General features: G+C 34.3%; 1 protein-coding gene across 4 annotated transcripts in view; it reads right to left on the bottom strand.

The window, feature by feature from the left end:
• Positions 1 to 25,439, bottom strand: part of inpp5b (inositol polyphosphate-5-phosphatase B) — a 55,339-nt gene that overhangs the window by 27,620 nt on the left and 2,280 nt on the right. The window contains exons 2-9 of one of the 4 annotated variants that reach the window (XM_087286442.1): positions 24,869 to 24,948; positions 22,735 to 22,832; positions 20,270 to 20,299; positions 20,056 to 20,166; positions 17,374 to 17,511; positions 5,150 to 5,222; positions 2,194 to 2,364; positions 232 to 333 (exon numbers count right to left, since the gene is read on the bottom strand). In XM_087286442.1, the coding sequence (XP_087142568.1) occupies positions 232 to 333; positions 2,194 to 2,364; positions 5,150 to 5,222; positions 17,374 to 17,511; positions 20,056 to 20,166; positions 20,270 to 20,299; positions 22,735 to 22,832; positions 24,869 to 24,948 (803 nt within the window). Of the gene's footprint in view, positions 1 to 231; positions 334 to 2,193; positions 2,365 to 5,149; positions 5,223 to 14,077; positions 14,158 to 17,373; positions 17,512 to 17,854; positions 18,067 to 20,055; positions 20,167 to 20,269; positions 20,300 to 22,734; positions 22,833 to 24,868; positions 24,949 to 25,439 lie in introns of those variants that run through there. The other 3 variants (XM_087286443.1, XM_087286444.1, XM_087286445.1) reach the window with 3 other exon arrangements.

Genomic DNA, 25,439 nt, shown 5'->3' with positions numbered 1-25,439 from the left:
CATTGTTTCGCAATCGTGTTCAATCTACTTAATAAATGAATTACTCTGCTTCTCTTAATTGACTGATCCAGAACTGTTGAATTCATGACCATTATTTAAACACGTGCATTATAGTCATTGAATTACCTGAAAATGAAAAGTAATCCCTCACTTTGCTTTTTCTGCAAAGAAGTAATCTAATTACAGTAACTGATTACTCTGTAACTTATTACACCCAACGTTGAGTATTACCCAATCAGGTAGAAGTCTGGAGGGCTGGCGGTGGATGCCAGCCATGGACTGAGACTCTCTTTTGGAGTCTGGCCATTCACATTGTAGGTTCCCAAGAAGAAGCTGTCGGCGCACAATGAGAACAGAGTGAGTGATTCAAACGCTCACATGAACTCACAAAACCAGCCAAAGAGAGAAGCTGCCCGCTCAAATTAAGAAACATCTCACATGCTGAAATCTCACAATGGACTACTGCAAAGGCCGAAATAAAACAAGCATGAAGCCATTTCAGCACAGGAGTGTGTTTAATAATGGTGGGATTAATATTAGGGCCACAAACCCAACATTAAATTACTATCATTTACTCACTTAAATGTCATGCATTCGCATCTTAAATGTATCGTAGATAATTATAATGACCTATTTAGTAACAAAGTATTATAAAAGCAATGCAATTATGCTTTCAAGCAGTTTTCAAGCAGTTAAATATGAACATTTTTCAAGCACTAGATTAAAATTCAAGCATGTTCAAGGATTTCCAGTACCCACACAAACCCTGTCATTTTTTTTCATGTAATACATTTTCTGTGGAAGCCCTTTTATAACCATCCTAATAGTTTAGAGTAAAAAAATATTTGTGGGAAAAAGCTTTTTAACAGAGAGCTACTGCAATTATTATTATTATTCATAGTACATAATAATAAATATAATAATAATAATAATAATAATAATAAATACAAATAATAAATAATGGTAATAAATATTATTATTAATAGTACTTCATAATAACAATTATTATTATTATTATTATTATTATTATTATTATTATTATTATTATTATTCATATAATCAATATTAAAAATAACAATAATAAACTATTACTATTATTATTATTAATAGTAATAATACCAATAATAATAATTATTATTATTATTATAAATATTAAATAATAAGAATAATAATAGTAGTTAACAACAACAAAAAATTACAATTAAAATAATAAACAATATTAATAATGATACTAATAATAATAATAATAATTATTATTATTATTATTATGAACAGTAATTCATAAAAAATATGTATTATTATAATTATTATAATAAAAATAACATTAATAAATGATGATGATTATTTATTATTATTATTATTATTAATCATTAATAGTAATAACAATAATAATATTAATTATTATTATTATTTTTATAGATAATAAACTGTTATTGATAATAATAATAATAATAGTACCTAATAACAATAATAATAAAAATAATAAATGGTTAATGCTTAATTAATAATAATACTTATTATTATTAAAATAATTTAAACAAATGAATGCTTAACAATAATAACAACAATAATAATAATAATGTATTATTATAATTATTAACAACAACAACAATAAAAATAATTAATAGTACTAAATAATAATAATAATAATAACAATAATTAAAGGAAATGAATTATTATTATTATTAATAGTACTTCATAATAACAATTATTATTATTATTAATAATAATAAGAAAAATAACAATAATAAAATATTAGTATTATTAATATTATTAATACTAATCATCATTAATAGTAATAATAATAATTATAATAATACATACCAATAATAATAAGAATTAGAAATAGTAAATTTATTTTATTAATAACAATAATAGTACTTAATAATAATACAATTAAAATACATAATAATTATTATTAACAATCAATCATTATAACATTAATATCTATTAATTTATTAATATGGAGTCTTTGGACACCCAAGGTTGCTTTACAAACAACAAATACATAAAAGTATAGTATAGCATACACAACATAAATGCCCATAACATCATTGAGTACATTTCACAGCAAAACAGCATTAGGAAAGCAGCATTCTGGTTTAAAATGGTGGAATGTACATCATGATGGGACCTGAAAAGCAGCAAATATAATATTTTCAAAAGCAAATGCTAAAATCCAGCACGGCCCACCTGTAGTTCTCGATGTAGGTGTAGGCGTCCTCGTTTTTGAGGAGCTCACATTTGATGAGGTTATCCCGCAGGCCGAACTGCGGCATCCCGAGCATCTGTGCTTTATTAGACAGGACGGGCTGGGAGTTTCGGATCAGGTCATCTTTCACCTCACCCTTCACCTTTTCCTGACTGAAATACAACCAGATGAAGTGCTTTAAGGCAGAAATTTGGTTAAATATTGACACATTATCAAATGATCAAATGTGACAGTGATAAAACAATAATAACAAATGCTTATAGAGAAGCAAATCTGCATGTTAGTATAGTTTCTGAATGATTGTGTGACGAGACTGAGGTAGTGATGCTGGAATTCAGCTTTGAAGCACAGGAATAAATGGCTGTGTACTTCATAATATTGGTGATTTAGCTGTATCTTTGATGGAAAAACATAACAAAAATAACACGCATTTTGTATAATCTCTCTTATTTTGGTTTCAATACATTTGAACAGATTTTTCAAGGGCTGTGTAAGCTTTCTAGCACAACTCCACATTCTTCACATTCACATGACTGTTTTATGTATTTCTCAGAAGAAAGTCTTTATGAAAAATCTATTGAAGATAAAACGAACGACAGAACAAATGATAGATAGATAAAACAACCTGACAGACAGACAGACAGACAGACAGACAGACAGAGAGATGATGGATGGATGGGTATGTAGGTTTATGGACGGACGGATGGATGGATCGATGGATGGATGAATGCGTGGGTGGGTGGATGGATGGATGGGTGGATGGATGGATAGAACAATAGATAGAGAGACAGACAGACTGAGAAAGAGAGATAGGTAGAAAAACAGACAGACAGACAGACAGACAGACAGACAGACAGACAGACAGACAGACAGACAGACAGACAGACAGACAGACAGACAGACAGACAGACAGACAGACAGACAGACAGACAGACAGACAGACAGATAGATAGATAGATAGATAGATAGATAGATAGATAGATAGATAGATAGATAGATAGATAGATAGATAGATAGATAGATAGATAGATCGACTGCTGTGACTCGTCATGTTTTTATGACCGGCTAACTACTGCCATGAATGCGAGACACGTTTGGAAACACATTTAGTCTGGCTAAAAATACATGTATGCATAGTGCTTTTGAGCAGAGAGAGCTCTCAGTTGACCAAAATGAACCGGATGGTCACATGAAAACAGCCAACAGGCTGAATCTGACCTACAGGCAGCCAGCTGACAAGCCCTGGTTTAAATTAGCAACAACTAAGAAAACTTCAATTGTTATAACTGCTTGGTGCAGGCGCCTTTAAGAAAGCAGTCTCTCATGGTAATTGCTAGTCAGTGTAAAACTGATGCCTCGTCAAGATATAATCTGATATTGATTCATGCAGCCAGCAAAACACTTATTACAAAATAACTCAATTGAACTTGACAATTAGAATTTTCATCTATTTATAGATGAATATATAGAATTTTCTAACTAAGGTGGTCCAATGCAATTGGATCAAATACAGTTTATACTGTAATATTATTATTATTATAGTTGTTGTTGTTGTTGTTATTTTACTGGTTAATTTAGACAGCAATACCACATTGCTTAAACTTCCTCAAATTCTGTCTTTTGATTATCATTTGATTCAATGGCAAATCAATTGATTTATTAATATTGTGTGCCTATTTTACACAACCTATTACATTAACTTAATAAGTTACATTAACCATGTAACTAACTAACCAACCAAGCAACCATCCATCCATCCATCCAAGAAAGCAAGCAAGCAACCATCTATCCATCCATCCATCCATCCATCCATCCAAACATCCAAGCAATCATTCATTCATCCATCCATCCATCCATCCATCCATCCATCCATCCATCCATCCATCCAACCAACCAACCATCCAAGCAATCATCCATCCATCCATCTATCCATCCAACCAACCATCCATATATCCATCCATCCATCCATCCATCCAAGCAAGCAAGCAAGCAACAAACCATCAATCAATCAATCAATCAATCAATCAATCAATCAATCAATCAATCAATCAATCAATCAATCAATCAATCAATCAATCAATCAATCGATCAATCGATTAATCAATCATTCATCCATCCATCCATCCATCCAACCAACCATCCATATATCCATCCATCTATCCATCCATCCAAACAAGCAAGCAAGCAACAAACCGTCCATCAATCAATCAAATCAATCAATCAATCAACCATCCAAGCATCCATCTATCTAAGCAACCAACCAAGCAAGCAACAAACTATCCATCTATCCATCCAACCAACCAACCATCCATCCATCCAAACACCCAATCATTCAACCAACCAAGCAACTAACCATCCATCCAACCAGCCTTCTATCCAACGAACCAACCAGCCAACCATCCAAGCAACCATCCAACTAACCAACCAACCAACTATCCATCCATCCAAGCAACCAAAGCAACCAACCAACTATCCATCCATCCAAGCAACCAAACCAACCAACCATCCATCCATTCAAGCAAGCAAGCAAGCAACCATCCGACCACCCAGCCACCCATTTAACCAAAAAACCCATAAAAATACATGGCTTTAATATTTGTAATTGTGCACCACAGAACCAGCAATAAATGACTTTTTAAAATTAAGATTTATTCATCGTCTGAATGCTAAATAAAAAAATCTTTCCATTGATGCATGTTAGGATAAGATATGTGCGATGCAATCTGAGGCTTCGAAAAAGCTCTATTTTGGAACAACTCAAAACTCTACACTACACGGTTGAGTGTATAAGTACATATATGTATTATACAACCTTTATAAAACTATATTTTAAAAGACATTGTTTCCGTGAAATATACAGTGAAATCAAAATTTGCTAACCGCTAAGCTCTAGTGTATATTGTGTCATTTGAGATGTAAATAAACTGTGAAATGTACCTTTGCAGTGCATCTCCTCTGGCGCTCTCGTCCTCTTTCTTCAGTGCGCTGCTGTTGGCTGTGTGTGCTCTCTCTGCAAAGGTAAAGGCAGATTTCACCAAGCTTATCTCAGATTAGACTGCACCATTACATAAACAGCACTTAAACAAAGTCATTCATTAATAGTGCAGGTGAGCTGCAATGACAGGAAAGCGTACAATGTGTGATCTTACTAGATGTGAGGCTTTCATGAACTGTGAGTTGCATTGAAAACTCACATTAAGGGGTCAGTTCACCCAAAAATGAAAATTGTGTCATTTTTAAATCCTTCCTCATGTGGCTTTAAACTTTTAGGAGTTTATTTTTCTGCTGAACACAAAAGAAAATATTCTGAAGAATTATGGTTGCTGGCACTCATCGACTTCCATAATAGGCAATGAAAACTATGAAACACTAATATTATTAAAATACCAAAGCACTTATTGGCTATTAGCAACCAGCATTTTCCAAAATATATTAATTTGTTGTGCAAAAAAAAAGAAAACTCAAACATGTTTTGAGGAGTACAATTTTGGCTGAACTATCCCTTTAAAACTAAGTTACAAGAGTTTAAAGGGATAGTTCACCCATAAAAGAACATTCTGTCATCATTTACTCATCCGTCACTTGCTCAAAACAAATCACATCATCATTTATTCTTGCTCATGTGGTTTTAAACCTGTAGGAGTTTCTGTCTTCTGTTGAACATGAAAGAAGATATTCTGAAGAACTCTGGTTGCTGGCACTAATTTGGAAAATATGAAATACTAATATTATTATTATACTGTGGAAGTATTTGGTGTCTGCAAACAGCAGATCTTTTTAAAAAGTATCTCAAATAAGTTTTGAATAAGTGATGAATGAGTAAATAATGGCTATTGTTTAGTCAACTATGCCTTAAAAACTAAGTTACAGGAGTTTGAAGGGATAGTTCAGCCGGAAATGAAATCACCTCATCATTTATTCTCCATCACACGATTTTAAAACATTAAGAGTTTCTTTCTTCTGTTGAACACACACACAATATATATATATATATATATATATATATATATATATATATATATATATATATATATATATACATACATACATACATACATACACACATATATATATATATATATATATATATATATATATATATATATATATATATATATATATACATACATACATACATACACACACATATAGTTGAAGTCTAAATTATTAGCCCCCCTTTGAGTTTTATTTGCGTTTTTAAATATTTCCCCAAATGATGTTTAACAGAGCAAGGAAATTCTCACAGCATGTCTGATAATGTTTTTTATTCTGGAGAAAGTTTTATTTGTTTTATTTTGGCTAGAATAAAAGCAGTTTTTAATTTTTTTAAAACCATTTTAAGGACAAAAAAAAAAAAGGTTTGTTTAAACCTTTAAGGTGACATGCTGACTGACTTACAGGTGCCTGATGCGTATAGCAAACACGGAGTAGCTTTCTGTTAAGATAAACAATGTTTTAATAATTATACTTCATAGATAATAGATAATGCTTTATAATACTTTAAAATGTATAGATGACTTTAGCTTGCTGGAATATATGGCTGTTTCACTTTACTTCAGGATGCATTAATGCCGCTCGGTAGGTCGATTAGAGACATTCATAAATATTCCTGACAAATATAATAAATGTTGGGGACATACTCGTTACATAAACGCACAAAATTGCACTTCAGCAGAGTTTATTTAAGAGCGCACAAGAAAATCTGCACTTGAGAAGTGTGTATGAGGGCATGCAAATAGCTTTGTTCATGAACAGAGGAAATCGGCGAGCAAGCAAAGAGATTTGCATGCTCATGTACCATACATGCGATCTCGACTTGTAATACTGCGCTCACAACATTTGTCATTGAAATAACGCCACAGGTGGTAAATCTGTGTACAAGACCAGGCACGTGCACACATAGGGCTCAACCTGTGCAGTGCACATGCCCTTTTTAGTCTTCGATAGAAAGTGCCCTTCCAAAATGATCAAAAGTGCCCCCGCGACGCGGCACACCCTCGGTCCCGCCCTTCAGTAGGCGGGCGACAACACAGCTGATCAGAATGCGCGCGACAACACCGCTCTTCAGTACGCGCGCAACCCTCCCCCGCTCTTCAAAAAATTTATCCTGCACATGCCCTTTGGACGGTCTCTGCACGGGCCTGTACAAGACCCAACAGAGTCTGCTGCCACAGCTGGAAAATATCCTAGAGAAAACTCTGTATGAGCTTAAATTATTATTGTCCACTGTTCTCTGTCATCCAAAGGCCACCAGGCGGTGGTGAGCCCGGGTGCCAGGTCCCTTTCATCGCTGCTTGCAGCTTTAATTTGGCTTTGTTTCTGTGACTTCTCTTCCTCTAACTCATACTAACCACGCATATTTTTTTTAATGCAAGCAAATACATCCATCTTTGTGCTAAATAAAACAAAATTGCATGATAGTCACGTTATGTTACAAGTAGAAGGCATAAGCACAAACGTCAGACTCAGAGCATACAAAAAAAAACATCCCAATAGCCTCAAAATCAGCTCAGACCCCAGAGGATAAAGGGATTGTTCACCCCAAAATGAAAATTATTTCATTATTTACTCTTCTATTGGACACAAGATATTTTGAGGAAAGCTGAAAACCTGTAACTATTAGGAAAAACAAATACTATGGAAGTCAATGGTTACCAGTGATATAGTCTTTTGTGTTCAATAGATGGAAAAAACTCATATGGGGTGAGTAAACTGTAAAGAGTGAGTAAACGATGACAGAATTGTCATGTTTGTGTGAACTGTCCCTTTAAGGAAAATATCTAATCTGATATAATGAGCAGACTAGAACCGGTCAAAGTTCCTCCATGACAGCACAGAAGGCTGTAAAGGGCTAAGCTCAGCCGATGATGTCATAAGGGTGTAGAAAAGAGGAATGTGGGAGGGACCAAAACAAACACAGGGCTTCCTTAAAACTGTTTTACACACGGCAGGAAATTTCAAAGCAAATGTTTGGCAACAATGGTTTGCTATAAAGCTTCATTATTGAGTAAAGTTCAGTTGGATGAGATATAAATACCTTGGATTCACTTTGACTGGTGATACTAAACTGAGACTGGCTGGTAGTAAAATGTTCAAGCTCAAAAACCTTACTAGCTGGAATCAGCATGGATTAAGAATTTACCATAAAGAGGCAGTTCACCCAAAAAAACAAAAATGTCATCAGTTACTGACTAGTTCAAAAGCTATTTGTGAAAACAGTGAAATTTGTGGAATTTGTTTCTTCTGTTGAACATTAAAATGCTGGTAGCTTTCAGGTTTTTTTTTCTACTATGGAAGTCAGAGCAACTATCATTCTTCAAAATATCTTCTTTTGTGTTCAACAAAAAAAAGAAACTCATAAAGGTTTAAAACCACATTTTCATTTTTGGCTGAACTTTCCTTTTAATGATCATCTAAATAAATGATATCAGTCTTACTGTGATCTTTTCATCCCTGTGAAATATTGTGTAAAATAATAAAACATTTATAACTGGATCTTTTGATGTAGAAACAGATTTCTATTAAGATTTCCATTAGACTTTGACTGTCCTGCAGGCTCATGCATTAACAGGGTTTCTGCAGGTCTCACCAAGTTAAATTTAAGACATTTAGACACACTATGACACGCTATGAATGACATTTTAGACTCATAAAGAGCTAAAGGCTAAGGCATTTTTCAAATGGCCCAGACGAAAAAAAGATTTTTCTTTTGCCTGTAAAAAAAATATATAATTTAATATATTTAATAATACAATACTAAATTAATAATATTTTTAAAAATATTTTAGATATTTCTTAGCAAAATATTTTAAATATTGTGTAAAAACCATCAAGCTCTACTTGTATCCAGTTTTTCCAACATAAACTATCATTAAAATAAACAAATTTTTAAAAAGTTTTAAAAAGTATAATAATAATAATAATAATAATAATAATAATCTATGCACAACAATGTGTCCTGGGGCCTGTTTCAGAAAGGAGGTTAACTGAAAACTCAGAGTATTTTAACCCTGAAATGAGAGAAACTCTGGGTTTTCCGTTTCAAAATGGCAGGTTTGTTAAACTCGAGAAAGCAGGGTAAGTCAAGCCTGTTTCTGAAAGAAAGGTAACTTTAACTCAGAGTCAGTTACTGTGGTAACTTACTCTGTGAATCTAACCTGGTCAGAAGCAGGTTTTATTCTCTAAACTCAGAGTTTCTGTCTGTCTCCTCCCCTTTTTTAAAGATGAAGCGGCATTTCTCGCCTTAGCCTTACATTTCCACACACCTATTTTTATGCTCATTTTGGATACGTGCATAAAAACGATTGATAGAAATGTCATGATGCACATAACTTTTTAAAATATGCATAAAAAAACGCGCATAACTGAGTAGGATAAACTTTTATTCGATAGAAAATGTGCGCATAAACTACGATGGAAACACTTTTACTAAACAAATTACAGTATGTACATTAAAAAAAAGATCATGATCATATGATAATGAAAATGTGTGTAAATGGACAAACCAGCAAGCTGAGCACACTGTAACATGTCTTAAATATTGTTTTAGTCATTCTAAAATGCCTTAACTGTTTCAGTATTAGTGTATATTATTATTACCTCCGAACGTCTGGTGCGTGTCAAGAGTCTCCGCGTCTCAAGGCTTCAGACGCCCCCACGTGTTCATTGTGTTTCAGCATTGTCTTCTGACATCAAGGCGCAAGTACATTAATTAGGCTAAATAAAGAATTAATTGACGCAGCTTCTTCTACCACAGTAAATTCTGTTTTTACTGTTGATATTTGGTGCCAGTTTAATCAGTAAGTGACGATTTTTTTCTCTTTGACTCGTTGGATGGAATTTTATTCGCATCTTTTATGCAATATGCCAGTTTTGCACATAAATTTATGTAATATATTTGGATGGAAACATAGCTATTGCCTACATTTTAGTCACACACAGAAGAACTGTACTAGAATGGCTTATCCTTTTTTAATAAATAATTAAATTAAATTCACCTTCGACATGCACTGTAACTAGATTAATGGGATTATTATTCTTTCTAAAAAATATTTTTAGTACTGCTTACCTTCTAAATGTTATATTAACCTCTATCACTTGATCAATAAAAAAGGCAGACACACAAGTGCACTGTTAAATCATTTAAAACTAATAAATGTATAAAAAAGTTTAGAAAAAAAATATAAACGTCACAAATTACATTACTTATTATACTTAAATATTTAAATACTTAAAAAGTGAAATTAGGCATTAACTTGAGCAGCTGTTTTCCCACGCTAACTGTCTCTTCTTCACTGATGGTTGTTTCTTTTCAAATATATACACACACACTCATATTTGCTATAACTTTGCATGAGAACATCAAGTTCAGCTGGAGAAAGAAATGGTGATCTCTTTTATAAGATATTGCCATAGTCACTCGTAATGTCTACGCTCCATTGATAATGCCTTTTTAAAGACACGGTGTGCGCGCTTAACTCTGAGTTGGTCTACTCGAAGTTGATTGACCCAACTCAGATCAGCTGTTCTGAAACCGAAAACTCTGAGTTTTTAATCTCTCGGTAAATCAACTCAGAGTTCAAATTTAAACTCTGAGTTGTTTGAACCTCCTTACTGAAACAGGCCCCAGGTCTGTGTCCTCAGCAGTGAATACATAAAGCGCTTCTAAACTTAAGTTACTGTAAGGAAATAATTAAACCATTATGATAAATAGAGTTAAAAATGACCTTTTTCGATAAAAAGTTAAACGTTTTATTGAGATAAATTTTTGGGGATTGTGTGGTTTTGGCCAGATAGGGTAGCAATACATGAACAAAGGACAATTAAGACTTGTTTAAAAAGATTTAGGACCTACAACACAACATTTCAGTACATTTAAGACTTTTTAAGGCCTAAATGTTTTTGGGGATTTAAGATATTTTAAGACCCTGCGGAAACCCTGCTTAACCACCGCCACATACCATTGACCAATCAACAAGTGATAGACAGAACCAAGACACGCCCTCATTTGTTTATCAAGATATGGAAGAAAAGATCTGTTTCATAGTAACTTTAATTAATGAAACAGACACATCGGCTCATGGATTACATTGATCCAGATGAGACAATATCGTATATTAATGTCCAAACAAAAAGTCTCTTTATGGAGGATTTGAGGAAACACTGATGATTAATAATCAAACAATAATTGTCTGTTTTGCTCAATGCTCATGCTACTTAGAGTTATACAATATCAGCATGATACTGTTTAATTTTATTTTAAAATAATATTTAAAAAGTTTAACTGTTTCTTTTTTGTTCAACTTGATGCAAATATTGAGGCGTTTTTGACAATTACAATACTTTTGATCAAATAACCCCAATCAGATGTGTAATAAACTATATATATATATATATATATATATATATATATATATATATATATATATATATGTGTGTGTGTGTGTGTGTGTGTGTGTCTGTGTGTGTGTGAACCTACACTGGTTCCGGGTTCGGTTAGGATTATCATGTCATCGATTCAGTTCAATTCGATATCTCGGTGCATTGACGATGCTTTCCATACACAATTTAATATTTTACTTCACAGCACAACAACTCTTGTATTAAAAAGTATAAATATATTTGTATTTATATATTATTTGTAATACAATTTTATCGTTTAATAATGTCAGATATAAGAACTGTACCTTTAAAAACTCAAGTACATACACAGAACAACATGAGCATTTATAGCAAATAAACAAATGTAAATGTCCTGCTTGCTTTATGAGCCTTTTCAAGCAAATTCTTACACCCCTATGTTTGTTCACGCACTCGCGATAGTAAGCTACCGCGCATATGAGATGAATGACGTCATCGTCAGTGATACCAGCGTTTGCAAGGCGGTGCACAGACGAAACAATTCATTTCAACACCCCTAATATATATATATATATATATATATATATATATATATATATATATATATAGAGAGAGAGAGAGAGAGAGAGAGAGAGAGAGAGAGAGAGAGAGAGAGAGAGTATAATATACATTATTAAGCATCTGTCTGTATTAACAATTTACATAATAATAAAAAAGTGCCATTACTTCTGATTTACTAGTTGTTATTATTTAAGTCATTACTGAAGTCAACTGTGTTTGTGTGTGTGTGTGTGTGTGTGTGTGTGTGTGTGTGTGTGTGTGTGTGTGTGTGTTCATCAGATCAAAGAAAATCACAGGTTTGGGACAAGTGGAGGGAAGGTAAACAATTACATTACAGCTTAAGGGGATGGTTGACAGAAATAAAAATGAACTGACTATTTACTCACCCTCAAAGGTGGATACAAAGCTTTTTAAAACTTTTATTTTTTATCTGTTGACCACAAAAGATGTGCTAACCAGCAAAAAACTGGAAATTGGAAACCAATGACATCCATCACAAGAAAAAATAAAATGGTATGGAAGTTAGTGGTTACCAGTTAGCAACAATTTTCAGCTTGACAACTGTCAATTGACAAGAAACCCAGACAGGTTTGTGTCAAAAAATGACAGAATATTTTATCCTTGAGTTAAATATCCCTTTAAATGTTCATGTGAACTACCCCATTAAATTGTACAGTGTGTATTTCTAATAAAGTGCAGAGACAGGCACTGAAAACACACACATTTAGTATTTCTCAAATTCATTATGAATATTTTTCACTACAAATATACTATATAACGAAACAGCGTCCTGAACATCATTGAAGCAAAGTTGGCTTTATATTTGCACATTAGGACTTTCTCCTTGATGATATAATTTCAGAAAGGTATTCTTTGCAAATTCTAAATAGGGAAATCATATTAGCAGCCGATGACTACCAAAGTACAACATTGTACACAGTCAACTAAATTGTGCTAATGTTGTTTAGAAGTCATACCTAAATGCGATTTCAGACCCAGTATTCAAATTAGCGTGGTAAACAATATAGGGAAAGTTATAATTAATAATTGTGCGAATATAAAACCTACCTTACCTCAATCTGAACTTCATTGGGAATAAGAAAAACTGTTCACAAATTGTCTTATTTTGAATCTCGACTTACTATAATAGATACACATATAGTTTTACATATTTATTTTATATTTAACATGTCACAAAAGGGGACACAACTGTTAAATAACACTTAAAGTGACAAATAAGAATTAAAGTAAATAAAAATTGTGGCAATACTCATATAAATTCTTATAATTATTTTATAATGCTGACAATTGCTCACATGAAAAATACTATAGTAATTTATAGTAAATACTAGTGTTTTTGAACCATACTAAAGTATATTACACATCATCATATATATCATAATGTAGTATTAAATACATCTAAACATGAATAAATAATGTAGTATATTTTCATTTTTACTACAGTAAGTTATGTGTACTGTCATATAGCATTTAGTTGGTACAGTATTGAATAATTTGTTTTTATATAACTATAATTATACTACAACTTCAATTACATATTATGATTACTTACTTTAACATATGGTAAATATAGTATTTACTATAATGTGTATTCTTTTCATGTGAGACATGCATTATAAGCAGAATTACACACGAATTCATAATGTTTCTACATTAACGTCTATATTTATACATTTGCTAACATTAGAATGTTTTTGGTGCACTAAAGGTCGATGTTCTTTTCAATTAGGAAAGCTGTCTAGGTAGGCAGCTCACTAGATTTTGAGACACAGCCATCGACAATCACGACTAAACACACTTTACTGACACAACAGAACGATGTACCTGTCAACGCGGAGTAACATCAGAAAGCACACACACACTCGTAATTACGGTTACACATGTATCCGTTTACTTCCGGTAAATATAAATGACTTTTCTTACCGTCTAATCGAGTTTCATTAGACATCTCCCTGTTTTCGCATTCTGAATGTTGTAACACTCTGGCCGACTCGAGTTCATTTGACTATAACGAGCTTTTTGACAAAGAGTTCTACTATGCTCAAGGCTCCGCTCATGAATATTAATTACGTGATGCTGACGTCGTTTTGTATCGTTCCTCAACTGTCCAATCACGAGTCTGTGACAGCGCTTTTTTACTAGCGTCAGCTTTGCAGCCAATCGCGGTTTCGCGTAGCATTTGTTTATTAATATTCATGAAAAGATCCTTCCCCGTAGTAGAATCCGTAATGACGCTTCAAGTTCGTTTACAGGCTCGTGTTGTCGAACACGATGCAAACGATTGAGAATAAGACTCAACTAGCTGAGCTACTGGATTATTATTTAGCAAAATATACAGTGCATTTACCTCACAAAACAAGAATACAAGTAAAAACAAGCTTTTTTTTAAGGGTAAACAAACTAAAGGCAGTATAAACGACCTGTTTTGTTTAATCTAAAAAAATATTTCAGTCTAACAATATATATCTGTAAGATAATTGTGATGCAAATGACAATTCTGATAACACTTTATAGGGGTTAGTTAAAATTGTATATTTAATATTATTGTAATAATAACTACAATTGTCCACAGAAATAACACTTAAATATTACTTAATTTTTATATAATGATATAAATATAACTAATTAAATATTTCAAGAGTAAATTATACATAATACAAAAACAAAGTAAACATTAACTACAATAAAATACACTCACCGGCCATTTTATTGGGTACACCTTACTAGTACCGGGTTCGACCCGCTTTTGCCTTCAGAACTGCCTTAACCCTTCATGGCACAGAATCAACAAAGTACTGGAAATATTCCTCAGAGATAGCATCACGCAGTTGCAGCAGGTTTGTCGGCTGCACATCCATGATGTGAGTCTCCCGTTTCACCACATTCTAAAGGTGCTCTATTGGATTGAGATCTGCTGACTGTGAAGGCCATTTAAGTACAGTGAACTCATTGTCATGTTTAAGAAACCAGTCTGAGATGACTCTCACTTTATGACATAGCGCATTAGTAGCCATCAGAAGATGGGTACACTGTGGTTATAAAGTGATGGACATGATAAGCAACAATACTCAGGTAGGCTGTGGTGTTGACACAATGCTCAATTGGTACTAATGGGCTCAAAGTGTGCCAAGAAAATCTCCCCCACACCATTACACCACAATCAAAACCCTGAAGAATTGAGACAAGGCAGGATGGATCCATGCTTTTATGTTGTTGACGTCAAATTCTGACCCAACTACCCGAATGTCACAGCAGAAATCGAGACTCATCAGACCAGGCATCATTTCTCCAATCTTCTATTGTTCAATTCAATTCAATTCAGCTTTATTTGTATAGCGCTTTTACAATGTAGATTGTGTCAAAGCAGCTTCACATAAATGGTCATAGTAACTGGAACAGTGTGGTTCAGGTTTTAGTGTTTAAGTTCAGTTCAGTTCAGTTTAGCTCAGTTCAGTGTGATTTATTGTCCAGTTTTGGTGAGCCTGTATGACTTTGTAGCCTCAGTATCCTGTTCTTAGCTGACAGGAGTGGCACCCGGTGTGGTCTTCTGCTGCTGTAGCCCATCCGCCTCAAGGTTGGATGTGTTGTGCTTTAAAAGAGATGCTTATCTGTTCTCGGTTGTAACGAGTGCTTATTTGAGTTACTGTTCCCTTTCTATCAGCTGGAACCAGTCTGGCCATTCTCCTCTGACCTCTGGCATCAACAAGGCATTTGCGCCCACGGAACTGCCGCTCACTGAATATTTTCTCTTTTTTCAGACCATTCTCTGTAAACCCTAGAGATGGTTGTGCATGAAAATCCCAGTAGATCCCAGTAGCAGTTTCTGAAATACTCAGACCAGCCTGTCTGGCACCAACAAGCATACCATGTTAAAAGTCACTTAAATCAGGGGTTCCCTAACTTTTCAGCCGGCTCACTACAGTTTGACAAATATCGCAGCTGTTGGACAACATAATGAACGTTTGAGGCTTTTTTAGGTGATAATGTAGTTGTTTAGATTGCAACTATGCAGTTTATTTATAAGGATAGTGGCTATTTTATAATATTTATAATTTTAGAGAGACATTAGCTTGCCATACTGAGAAGACCAAAGACGGTGGATGTTGTCTATCCACAGGATGGCATAATAAGCCCTTAGAGGATTAAAACAGCATAATTTATAACTTTAGCTGATCAAATCATTATTAAAAGGGAAAGTAACATTCTAAGTCGATCTCTCTCTTTTAAATGTTGTAGTGCTATATTTATACCATAGTAATTTGGTAGTGTTTGCTTTGGCTTTTTCAGGGTTAATTATTGTGATACCCGACTTGCAACAGAGAAATACTGAGAAATCTCTGTAGACTGATGGCATTTCATGCCGTTCTGCCTCATAATTAGGCCCACACAGAATCTGCGCGCGCAGAATTCCGCAGATTTTCCGCAGATTTTTAGCCTATCATTAATTCTGTTAATTAACTTGAGTAAATGTGTGTAAATCCATATTTATTCAGTTTTTAAATTAATTTCAGTAATATTATTGACTATTGCGAAGATGTTCATATAATTTATTTACAATACAGCTTGTAAAGTAATATTTTCTGTTTTTAGTTGCTATTTTATATGAGACTTGCTTTGTTTACCAAATAAAGTGAATCTAATTGAATTTGCATTTTAAACATTAAATAAAAGTTAAAAATACAATATTTTTTATTTCACATATTTAGGTTTTAGTTATGATACTCCCAAAATAATTCCGCAGAAATCCGCAGATTTTTACCAAAATTCTCCTCAAAAATAGCAAAAAACGTCCGCAGATTCCGTCTGGCCCTACTCACAATCTTAAAATGTGAGCAAAATCACCTGTTTTGTCATCACTTTAGACATTACGCTAGAGAATCATTCGAATACTAGCTCTAAAGTGATGTTTCTGAAGTAGCAGCAGTTTCTGCTGTTCTGACAGTCAGCTGCAGATATGAGAGGAAAGTAGTTCCTTGTACAAAATTATTTTTCAGACTCTCCATGTTTGATTTTCTTTTTTTATACACACGATTATGCCATCAAACTGTTGTATAAATGCAATATCACACAAGTAGCAGTGCGATTTGGCTGTATATAGGCACTGGTGGGACACTAAGGCAACAACGCACGCACATTTTTAAAATATTTGATTAAATAAATAAATACATATTTTAATTTGATTTATTTTCATTTACTCTAAAGCAAAATGCACAGCTCACCTGCTTTCTTCATCTGACTCATCTTGACAGTCGTTGCTCCAATTGACTTTCTCAGTGATCTTGCCCCTTTTGACACTTTACGGTACTTGGTGAGCCAGTCAAACTTGGGTTCTTCTTTTGGATACTGCTGACAGACATCTACAAGTTTAAAACACAACAAAACTTTAGATAAAAACTCCAGTTCAGAATAAAAAAATGGTTAAATAAAGCCATTCCAGATATGATTAATATCAGCCTACAGCTGCATCTATGATGATTTTAATTCCATGTACATTCTAGGAAACGTCAAGAGGAACTGTATCATTTGCTCTCTCTGTATTTCTGTCGTTTTCTCTCTCAGAACTAAAAGCCGCATGTTCACACCATTATTACAAACAAAACGCGAACAACACTCACACTGTGACTTCCCCTTGCAGACAAGCCGCCGCTGGTGTCTGAGTGTCTATATGACCACAATCAATCTATAACAGCTGTCACTGACCTTGCAAATTTTTTAGATTTTTTCTGTTAACGCGTGCATCTTTAGAGCTCCTGAAACCCGCCATCAGCGTTCACCCGATGATCAAACAGCTCTTTCCTGAAGCATATTTCCCTTTTGAGAAGTCAGATGTGTCCCTTTCTGATAGTTTATGAAATAATAAATGATGAAAATCAAACAGCAATCTGCTGCTCATCCTGTATGTTACAGTCCACAGACTGAGAAAAACGCAGACAACCTACTTATTTGAAATAAACTCCGCCTCTTAAACTCTTCCTCTCTGGCTCTCTCTTAATGTGTGTGTGCGAAATGTAACTGTTGTCTGAGAGGTTAACGCAACCTCTGCTTATTTATTCAGGTGGACTGGTCTGTAGACTGTTTAGGTTTATTTTATGAAGATATTTATAAGGAATGTAGAGCTGAGCTTCCAGTTTAATGCTTATTACACAACTCTTCCAAAAGTACCTTTTCACCAGGTAGAGTAAATGAATGACAGAACAGGTCAGCTGATTGCATGTCTTTCACTTTCATGAGCTTTGCTCTGAGTGAATGGACTTTCAGCATTTGCATGAATGGGAAATGTCAGAATGCAGGACGAAAGCCGTTCAGCGGGTTTTTGCAGTCGGTGATGTCAATGAGATTTCTTTTAGATTTCTTCTGCATCACCTGCAGGTAAATTCCCCTTTGTTCAATGGACTGCTGAACATAAAAACATAATTAATGGAATTTTTTAATTAAGTAAAAAAAAACAACAACTGAGCATCTGACAAAAGCATCTGACAATATATATATATATATATATATATATATATATATATATATATATATATATATATATATATATATATATATATGTATACACATTTTAATTTATATAATTTTAAATTATATAGAAATAAAAAAAAATTATTACATATATAATTTTACAATTTTTAAGAATTATGTGTATATATATATATATATATATATATAAATATATAAATATATATAAATATATAAATATATATATATATATATATATATATATATATATATATATATATATATATATATATATATATATATATAAATTTTAAAAATTGAAGTCAGAATTATTAGCACCTCTGAATTTTTCGCCCCCCTGTTTAATTTTTTTATTTATTAATTTCTGTTTAATGGAGAGAAGATTTTTTTTCAACACATTTCCAAACATAATAGTTTTAATAACTCATCTCTAATAACTGACTTATTTTATCTTTGCCATGATGACAGTAAATAATATTTGACGAGATCTTTTTCAAGACACTTCCATACAGCTTAAAGTGACATTTAAAGGCTTAACTAGGTTAATTAGGTTAACTAGGCAAGTTGTTGTATAACGATGGTTTATTCTTTAGGCTAATGACAAAAAATTAGCTTAAAGGGGCTAATAATTATCCCTAAAATGGTTTTTAAAAAATTAAAAACTGCTTTTATTCTAGCCTAAATAAAACAAACAAGACTTTCTCCAGAAGAAAAAAATATTATCAGACATACTGTGAAAATTTCCTTGCTCTATTAAAACATTTGAAAGAGGGGCTAATAATTCTGACTTCAACTGTATATATATATATATATATATATATATATATATATATATATATATATATATATATATATATATATATATATACATACACACACACACACACACACACACACACACACATATACATACATATATATATATATTCAACTACATATTTGATTGTAAAGTCACGGTTCCATTTGATTCTTGATTTAAAAAAATTTTGAAAGCACAAGCCATTTTAAGACTTTTATGCAATATAATAATATCTGACCTTTGTGCGCTGTGACAGTCATGAAGCTCTGTGTTACTCTGGAGGTCCAGCAATCTGTAGTCAAGACTACTAAATGTGCACTGCTAAGACCTTCAATAACTTTCTCCTTCACATTATTGTACATGGAGGTTATCACCGTAGCTGTGAGATGCGTTCTACCTGGGATTTCGTAGTGCGACTGCTGGGAAACACCTATACACACACACTCATATACTACAGCCAATTTAGTTTATATAATTCACTTATGCCGCATGGAAACTGAAGAACCTGGAGGAAACCCAAGCGTAATTGAGGAGAACATGTAACCGGTTAAATAAAATAATACTATTTCCAAGCATCTGAACATTGTAGAATACAATGAAAAGTAATAAACAGGCGTCTCACCGCTCCAGGCCCGATTCACTTCACTGAGGAAGAGACGGGTGTGAGAACCAAACGGCAACTTCAGCTCCAGCTCCTCCTCCAGAAAAGTTACCCGCACTCGAGTATCTGCACCTTCACAGTGACAACGAAAATGTCCCAAACAAATCTGAATACTGATGCTGATTTTTAATGTACCATTGACAATGATGTTATGTTTTTAAATAAACACACTCACCAACAACGGCAAGCTCATCTGGAGAAGAAACTATGGATAAGTTTTGAAAAAAAAAACATGAATTTTACCACAAAATCAAGAATCAAGATCATATTTTGTTAATAACTGCAGAATTTATTACAAATAAATTCATATTTTTATGTTCAATTCATTCATTCATTCATTCATTTTCTTTTCAGCTTACTCCCTTTATTAATCATGGGTCGCCACAGCGGAATGAACTGCTAACTCATCCAGCATATGCTTTATGCAGCGGATGCCCTTCCAGCTGCAACCCAACACTGGGAAACACACTTGCACACACTCAAATACAATTCAGCTTATTTAATTCACCTGTACCGCATGTCTTTGTACTGTGGCAGAAACCCACACTAACACAGGGGGAACATGCAAACGTCACTCAGAAATGATAACTGATCCAGCCGGGGGTTGAACCCGTGACATTCTTGCTGTGAGGCGATCATGCTAGCCACTGCGCCATCGTGATGTCACCATGTTCAATTCATTCTTCTCTGATTGGTGTAATACAGTGTGAACTTTGTCACTCACACGAGATCCACCAAAAGCAAACCACCTCCTATTGAAAATATTAAGTTTGCTGTTTGTTCAAACGACTTATCTAAAATAAGCTGAAAACAAGTCTTTTGGAGGGACAACTTAACTGTTTTCTGTTCAATCCACTTCATTTATTACAAAACTAATAAGTTAACTTGATTCCTTCATGTTGTCCCGACACAAATCGATTGTGTGGAGTCCAGCTTTTTTACTGTGAATCATTCATGAATGAACCGCCAACTATTCCAGCACATGTTATACACAGCGGATGCCTTTCCAGCCACAACCCAGTACTGGGAAACTCATACACACTCACATATAATCACACACTTATACACTATGGCCAATTCCAATTCACCTATAGGGCATGTGGTTGGACAGTGGGGGAAACCGGAGCACCCGGAGGAAACCCACGCCAACTCACGTACAGCATTTATTATTCACAATTGAACATTTACTAATGCATTATTAAAGGGCCATGAAACCCCCTCGTTTCAGCAGGGTGTTTTCACACCTCTACTTTGGAAAAAGTCAGAAAAGTGGGCGTGTCCAGCTCTGTTTAGGGGGGAGTGTCGGAGGAAGAAAAGTGGGATGGTGTGGGAGTGTCTATTTGGGCGCGCTGAGTTTCAGTCAAAATACACACACAGGAGAAAGTGATGGTGTATTTTTTACAGTCATTGTGTTTAACCTACATGGACATCTGTAGTCGAATTATTCGCCAAATTATTAAATGTTGGACTTTAACTGCAGTTTGGCTCTTTTATTCAGGGAATTCATTCATGCCCCTCGCGACAAACGAGATATTTGATTCGAGGATCTGCTCTAAGCGTGTATTTTTCATGCAATGTTCGATACCGCACGGCGAATGAGAGAAAAAAAACTCTGCATTTCCCGGAAACTTAGATGCACACGGCAGGTAGCGTCAGAAAGCCGCGCGTGTTATTCCGGTCACAAAATGCGGTGCTATGTTTGCACTCAGTGCAATAGTTAACTTAATTCGATACGAACAAACTGAATAAACAAAGAGCACTGCTCGCTCACTTACCAAATCTGTAGAGACAGGACAATCACCAGCAACTAGAGCCGCGTCTTTATGAAGAGAAGACTACAAGCGAATCCGGATCTCAGCGTTTGCAGATGAGAACAGCTCTCAGGTAAACAATAATCCTCCTTAGACACGTAAGTTATTGTTGTTGAGCGTCGCGTACACTGTTAATCCACACGTGATCCAGCTGTGCTCTCACAGAGAGAAAATGAAAACGAAACTTAACTGCAGCAAACTATAAAAGCAACAATTCACGCTTGTTTTGCCAACACAACGTGGCGTCTCTGTGGTGTAAACACGGTGACACTAATGAATATTAATGAAGTTGCACAATAGAGCGCGCTGATTGGTTTGAACCAAGCTTTACTCATGCATTAATACAGCACACTGTAAGATGTAATAAGACTCACTCTGGCACAGATGTCCAGTCTGCACGCTGGAATACACGCTATTATCTCATGACCAAGACGCAGCTTCAAAAATTCGTTTCAAACAGGAAGTACGAATTTGCTTGAAATAACGCAAAAACAACCAATTTACACTTTTTAGTGAAATATAGGTGTCCTAATAGTGTTTTTAGCAGTGTGGGACACACATACGACTGTCAACAGCTCAAAACATGTGTTTTGGTGTTTCGTGACCCTTTAACATTCAAGTCCATGCTAGTTAACATTAGTTAATGCACCATGAGTTAACATGAACTAACAATGAACTACTGTATTTTCATTAACTAACGTCAACTAACATGAACAAATACAGTAGTAAATATATTGTTCATTGTTTGTTCATTTTAGTAAATAAATTAATTAACATAAACTAATGAACCTTATTGTAAAGTGTGACCGATTAACTCAATATGTCTTACCTTCAACAACCGAAAAGTCATAAGAAATGGGAATGATTTGGCCCAGAGTGACATCCTCACCAGTGATGGCCATCCTTCGATGGGAATATATAAACAACCTGATCAAATAAAAGAATAAAATAAATCAGACAAGTTCAGTCTTTGCAAACGTAGCATCGGATTATCTTTATCAGCTGGTTTTGCTATTAGGATTTATAAAGTTCATTCATTCATTTTTCTTTGACTTAGGGTGCTTTCACACCTGTGAATCGATTCAGTTGTTCTGAAACAGAGATTTAAATGGTTACATTGTTGCTCTTTGTTCTTGGTGCGGTTCGCTTTCACACGGCAAAACTTCTAAACGGACTAAAAGAGTCCTGCTCAGCTGTCAGCGGGGTGGTGGTTTGGTGGTGTTTGACAGGGTGCGCGCGACGTGTCTGAAGAGCGATGAGGAATGCGGTGGGGACGGATGCGCAACGTATTTGAGAATGCACGATTTCCGGAAGATTATCACTCGTTTGCGGGCATCTGTGAGTCTCTGCGCATTTGCGGGAGATTAACGAAACTTCCGGGAGACCTGGGATGTCTGGAATGACCTCCCGCCCCACTCATAATTCTCTCTTCATATAGCCGTATGATTATTACATGTCCATAAAACACTGTTATATAACCGGGCTCGGATCGTATCACTTTCTCAGTACAATCAATCCGCTCCAGACTTTGTTTCAATTGAACCGAGACGACCTCATTCAAGTGATGTCGGAGTGATTGCTTTGGCGCGGATCCAAGCGCGATTGGTGGTTTCACATATGCCAAACGAACCGCGCTAACTGGGCAAACAAGACAGGTTCCAAAACAAAAGTGTAGGTGTGAAAGCACCCTTAATCCCTTATTTATCAGGGGTCGCCACGGCGAAACGAACCACCAACTATTCCTGCATATGTTTTCATATGTTTTCATATGTTGTCAATTTCGTTTATTCAATTCACCTATAGCGCATGTGTTTGGATTGTGGAGGAAACCAGAGCACCCGGAGGAAACCCACGCCAACACAGGGAGAACATGCAAACTCCACACAGAAATACCAACTGACCCAGCCGGGACTTGAACCAGCGACCTTCTTGCTGTGAGGCGATGTTGCCCCTGAGCCACCGTGCCACAGATTTATGAAGTTTTGCAATATATTATATCTTATTTATTATTAAAAGGCATGTAACCATTTAAAAATGATTTGTTATTGTTGCTAAAATATTCATTTTAAGTTTATAATATTAAATATAAAGTTTAAAGTTACCGACTAAATATTTGGTCAATAACAAATAAAATTTTGGTTTGTTTCACAAAAAAAGGAATGTATTTTTTTTTACTAATTAAGTTTTAATAAAGTTTTCAGAACATTTCTATTATAATATGCAAACATCATTTCTGAATGTTAAAGGGGACCTGTTTTTTACAAGATGTGAAAAGCTGTCCTTAGAGTGTGTGTGACGTTTTAGCTCAAAATACTACACAATAATGTATTCTAACTCTTTGAAACTGCCCTTTTTAGGCTTCGATCCTAATCGTGTCATTTTGGTGACTGTCGCTTTAAATTCAAATGAGATTGTACTTTTTTTTAAAAGAAGGCGGAGCTACAAATGCCTGTGTGTCAGCATTGTGGCAGATTCACAAACAAGACTATCGTCTTATGCTAATGAGGGAGAGATGGGCACTAGTGGGCGGGGCTTTCCCCCTCTGATGACGCGTATAAAGGGAGAACGTCAATCAAAGTGTTCCTGCAGACTGTTTTTATCAAGTGTGATCATAAAAGATAAAATTTATATCTGTTTAACATTTGAGGCTGGTTATATTCACACACTGCTGACACACCACTGTGTTTAACCCATTTATAAAAGTGGTTTTTGCATAATAGGTCCCCTTTAAACATTGTTCCCTGAATATTTATATTGCTCCCTTTACATCATTTAGAATTGTCAACTAATATGCTACAGCTTACTTTGAACAAAAGTTAAATTAACATCACTCAAACAATATAAACAGAACTTTCATATTAACTTCAGATCCATCAAAATTCCTTATGCGAATGATGTCATTATCTAAATATGAAAGATGCTATAATTAACCATGTGCTAATTAATTAAGTGTATAAACTCACGCATGCTCCTTGTTCTGCCGCACCAGTCCTATCAGTTTGCTGTCTCTTACGTCATTCAGCAGGGAAACACACTCCACAGCATGTGTAGGCCAGCTAAGGACATGTTTATTACAACACAATTATTATATGTTGACTGTTATTATATGTATTTACGGTTGTAAATTGCATTATGGGACGTTGATCTCTGCTCTGTCGACTTTTGAAGTTGAAACTTTACAGTTTAACAAAGTGTTGACATTTTAGTAGGTTGAAATAATTTAAGGGATAAGAAATAATACATAGAGAAATAAGTCTGTAAAATAGCAGAAAATGTACTGGCAGCTTATTACAAGATGTTTGCAGCGTAATATACAACACCAACACAGACATTTTAAATTTAAAGAAATATCTCTAATTTAACAGCCAGTATTTTATAGTAAATTTTAGAAATTTAACGACCGTTATTTTACTGTAATTTTTTTGTAATTTATCTCTTTATTCTAAATAAATCAAACAAATAATAAGACTAAATTGTAAATGTATGTATTTTTTATTTGCATATTTATTTATTTTTTTTGTGCAGTAATTTGTA

This window comes from Danio rerio, chromosome 16 (assembly GCF_052040795.2).
Source record: "Danio rerio strain M-AB ecotype USA chromosome 16, GRCz13ab, whole genome shotgun sequence".
NCBI lineage: Eukaryota > Metazoa > Chordata > Actinopteri > Cypriniformes > Danionidae > Danio > Danio rerio.
This window is presented reverse-complemented; position numbering and strand designations above follow the sequence as displayed.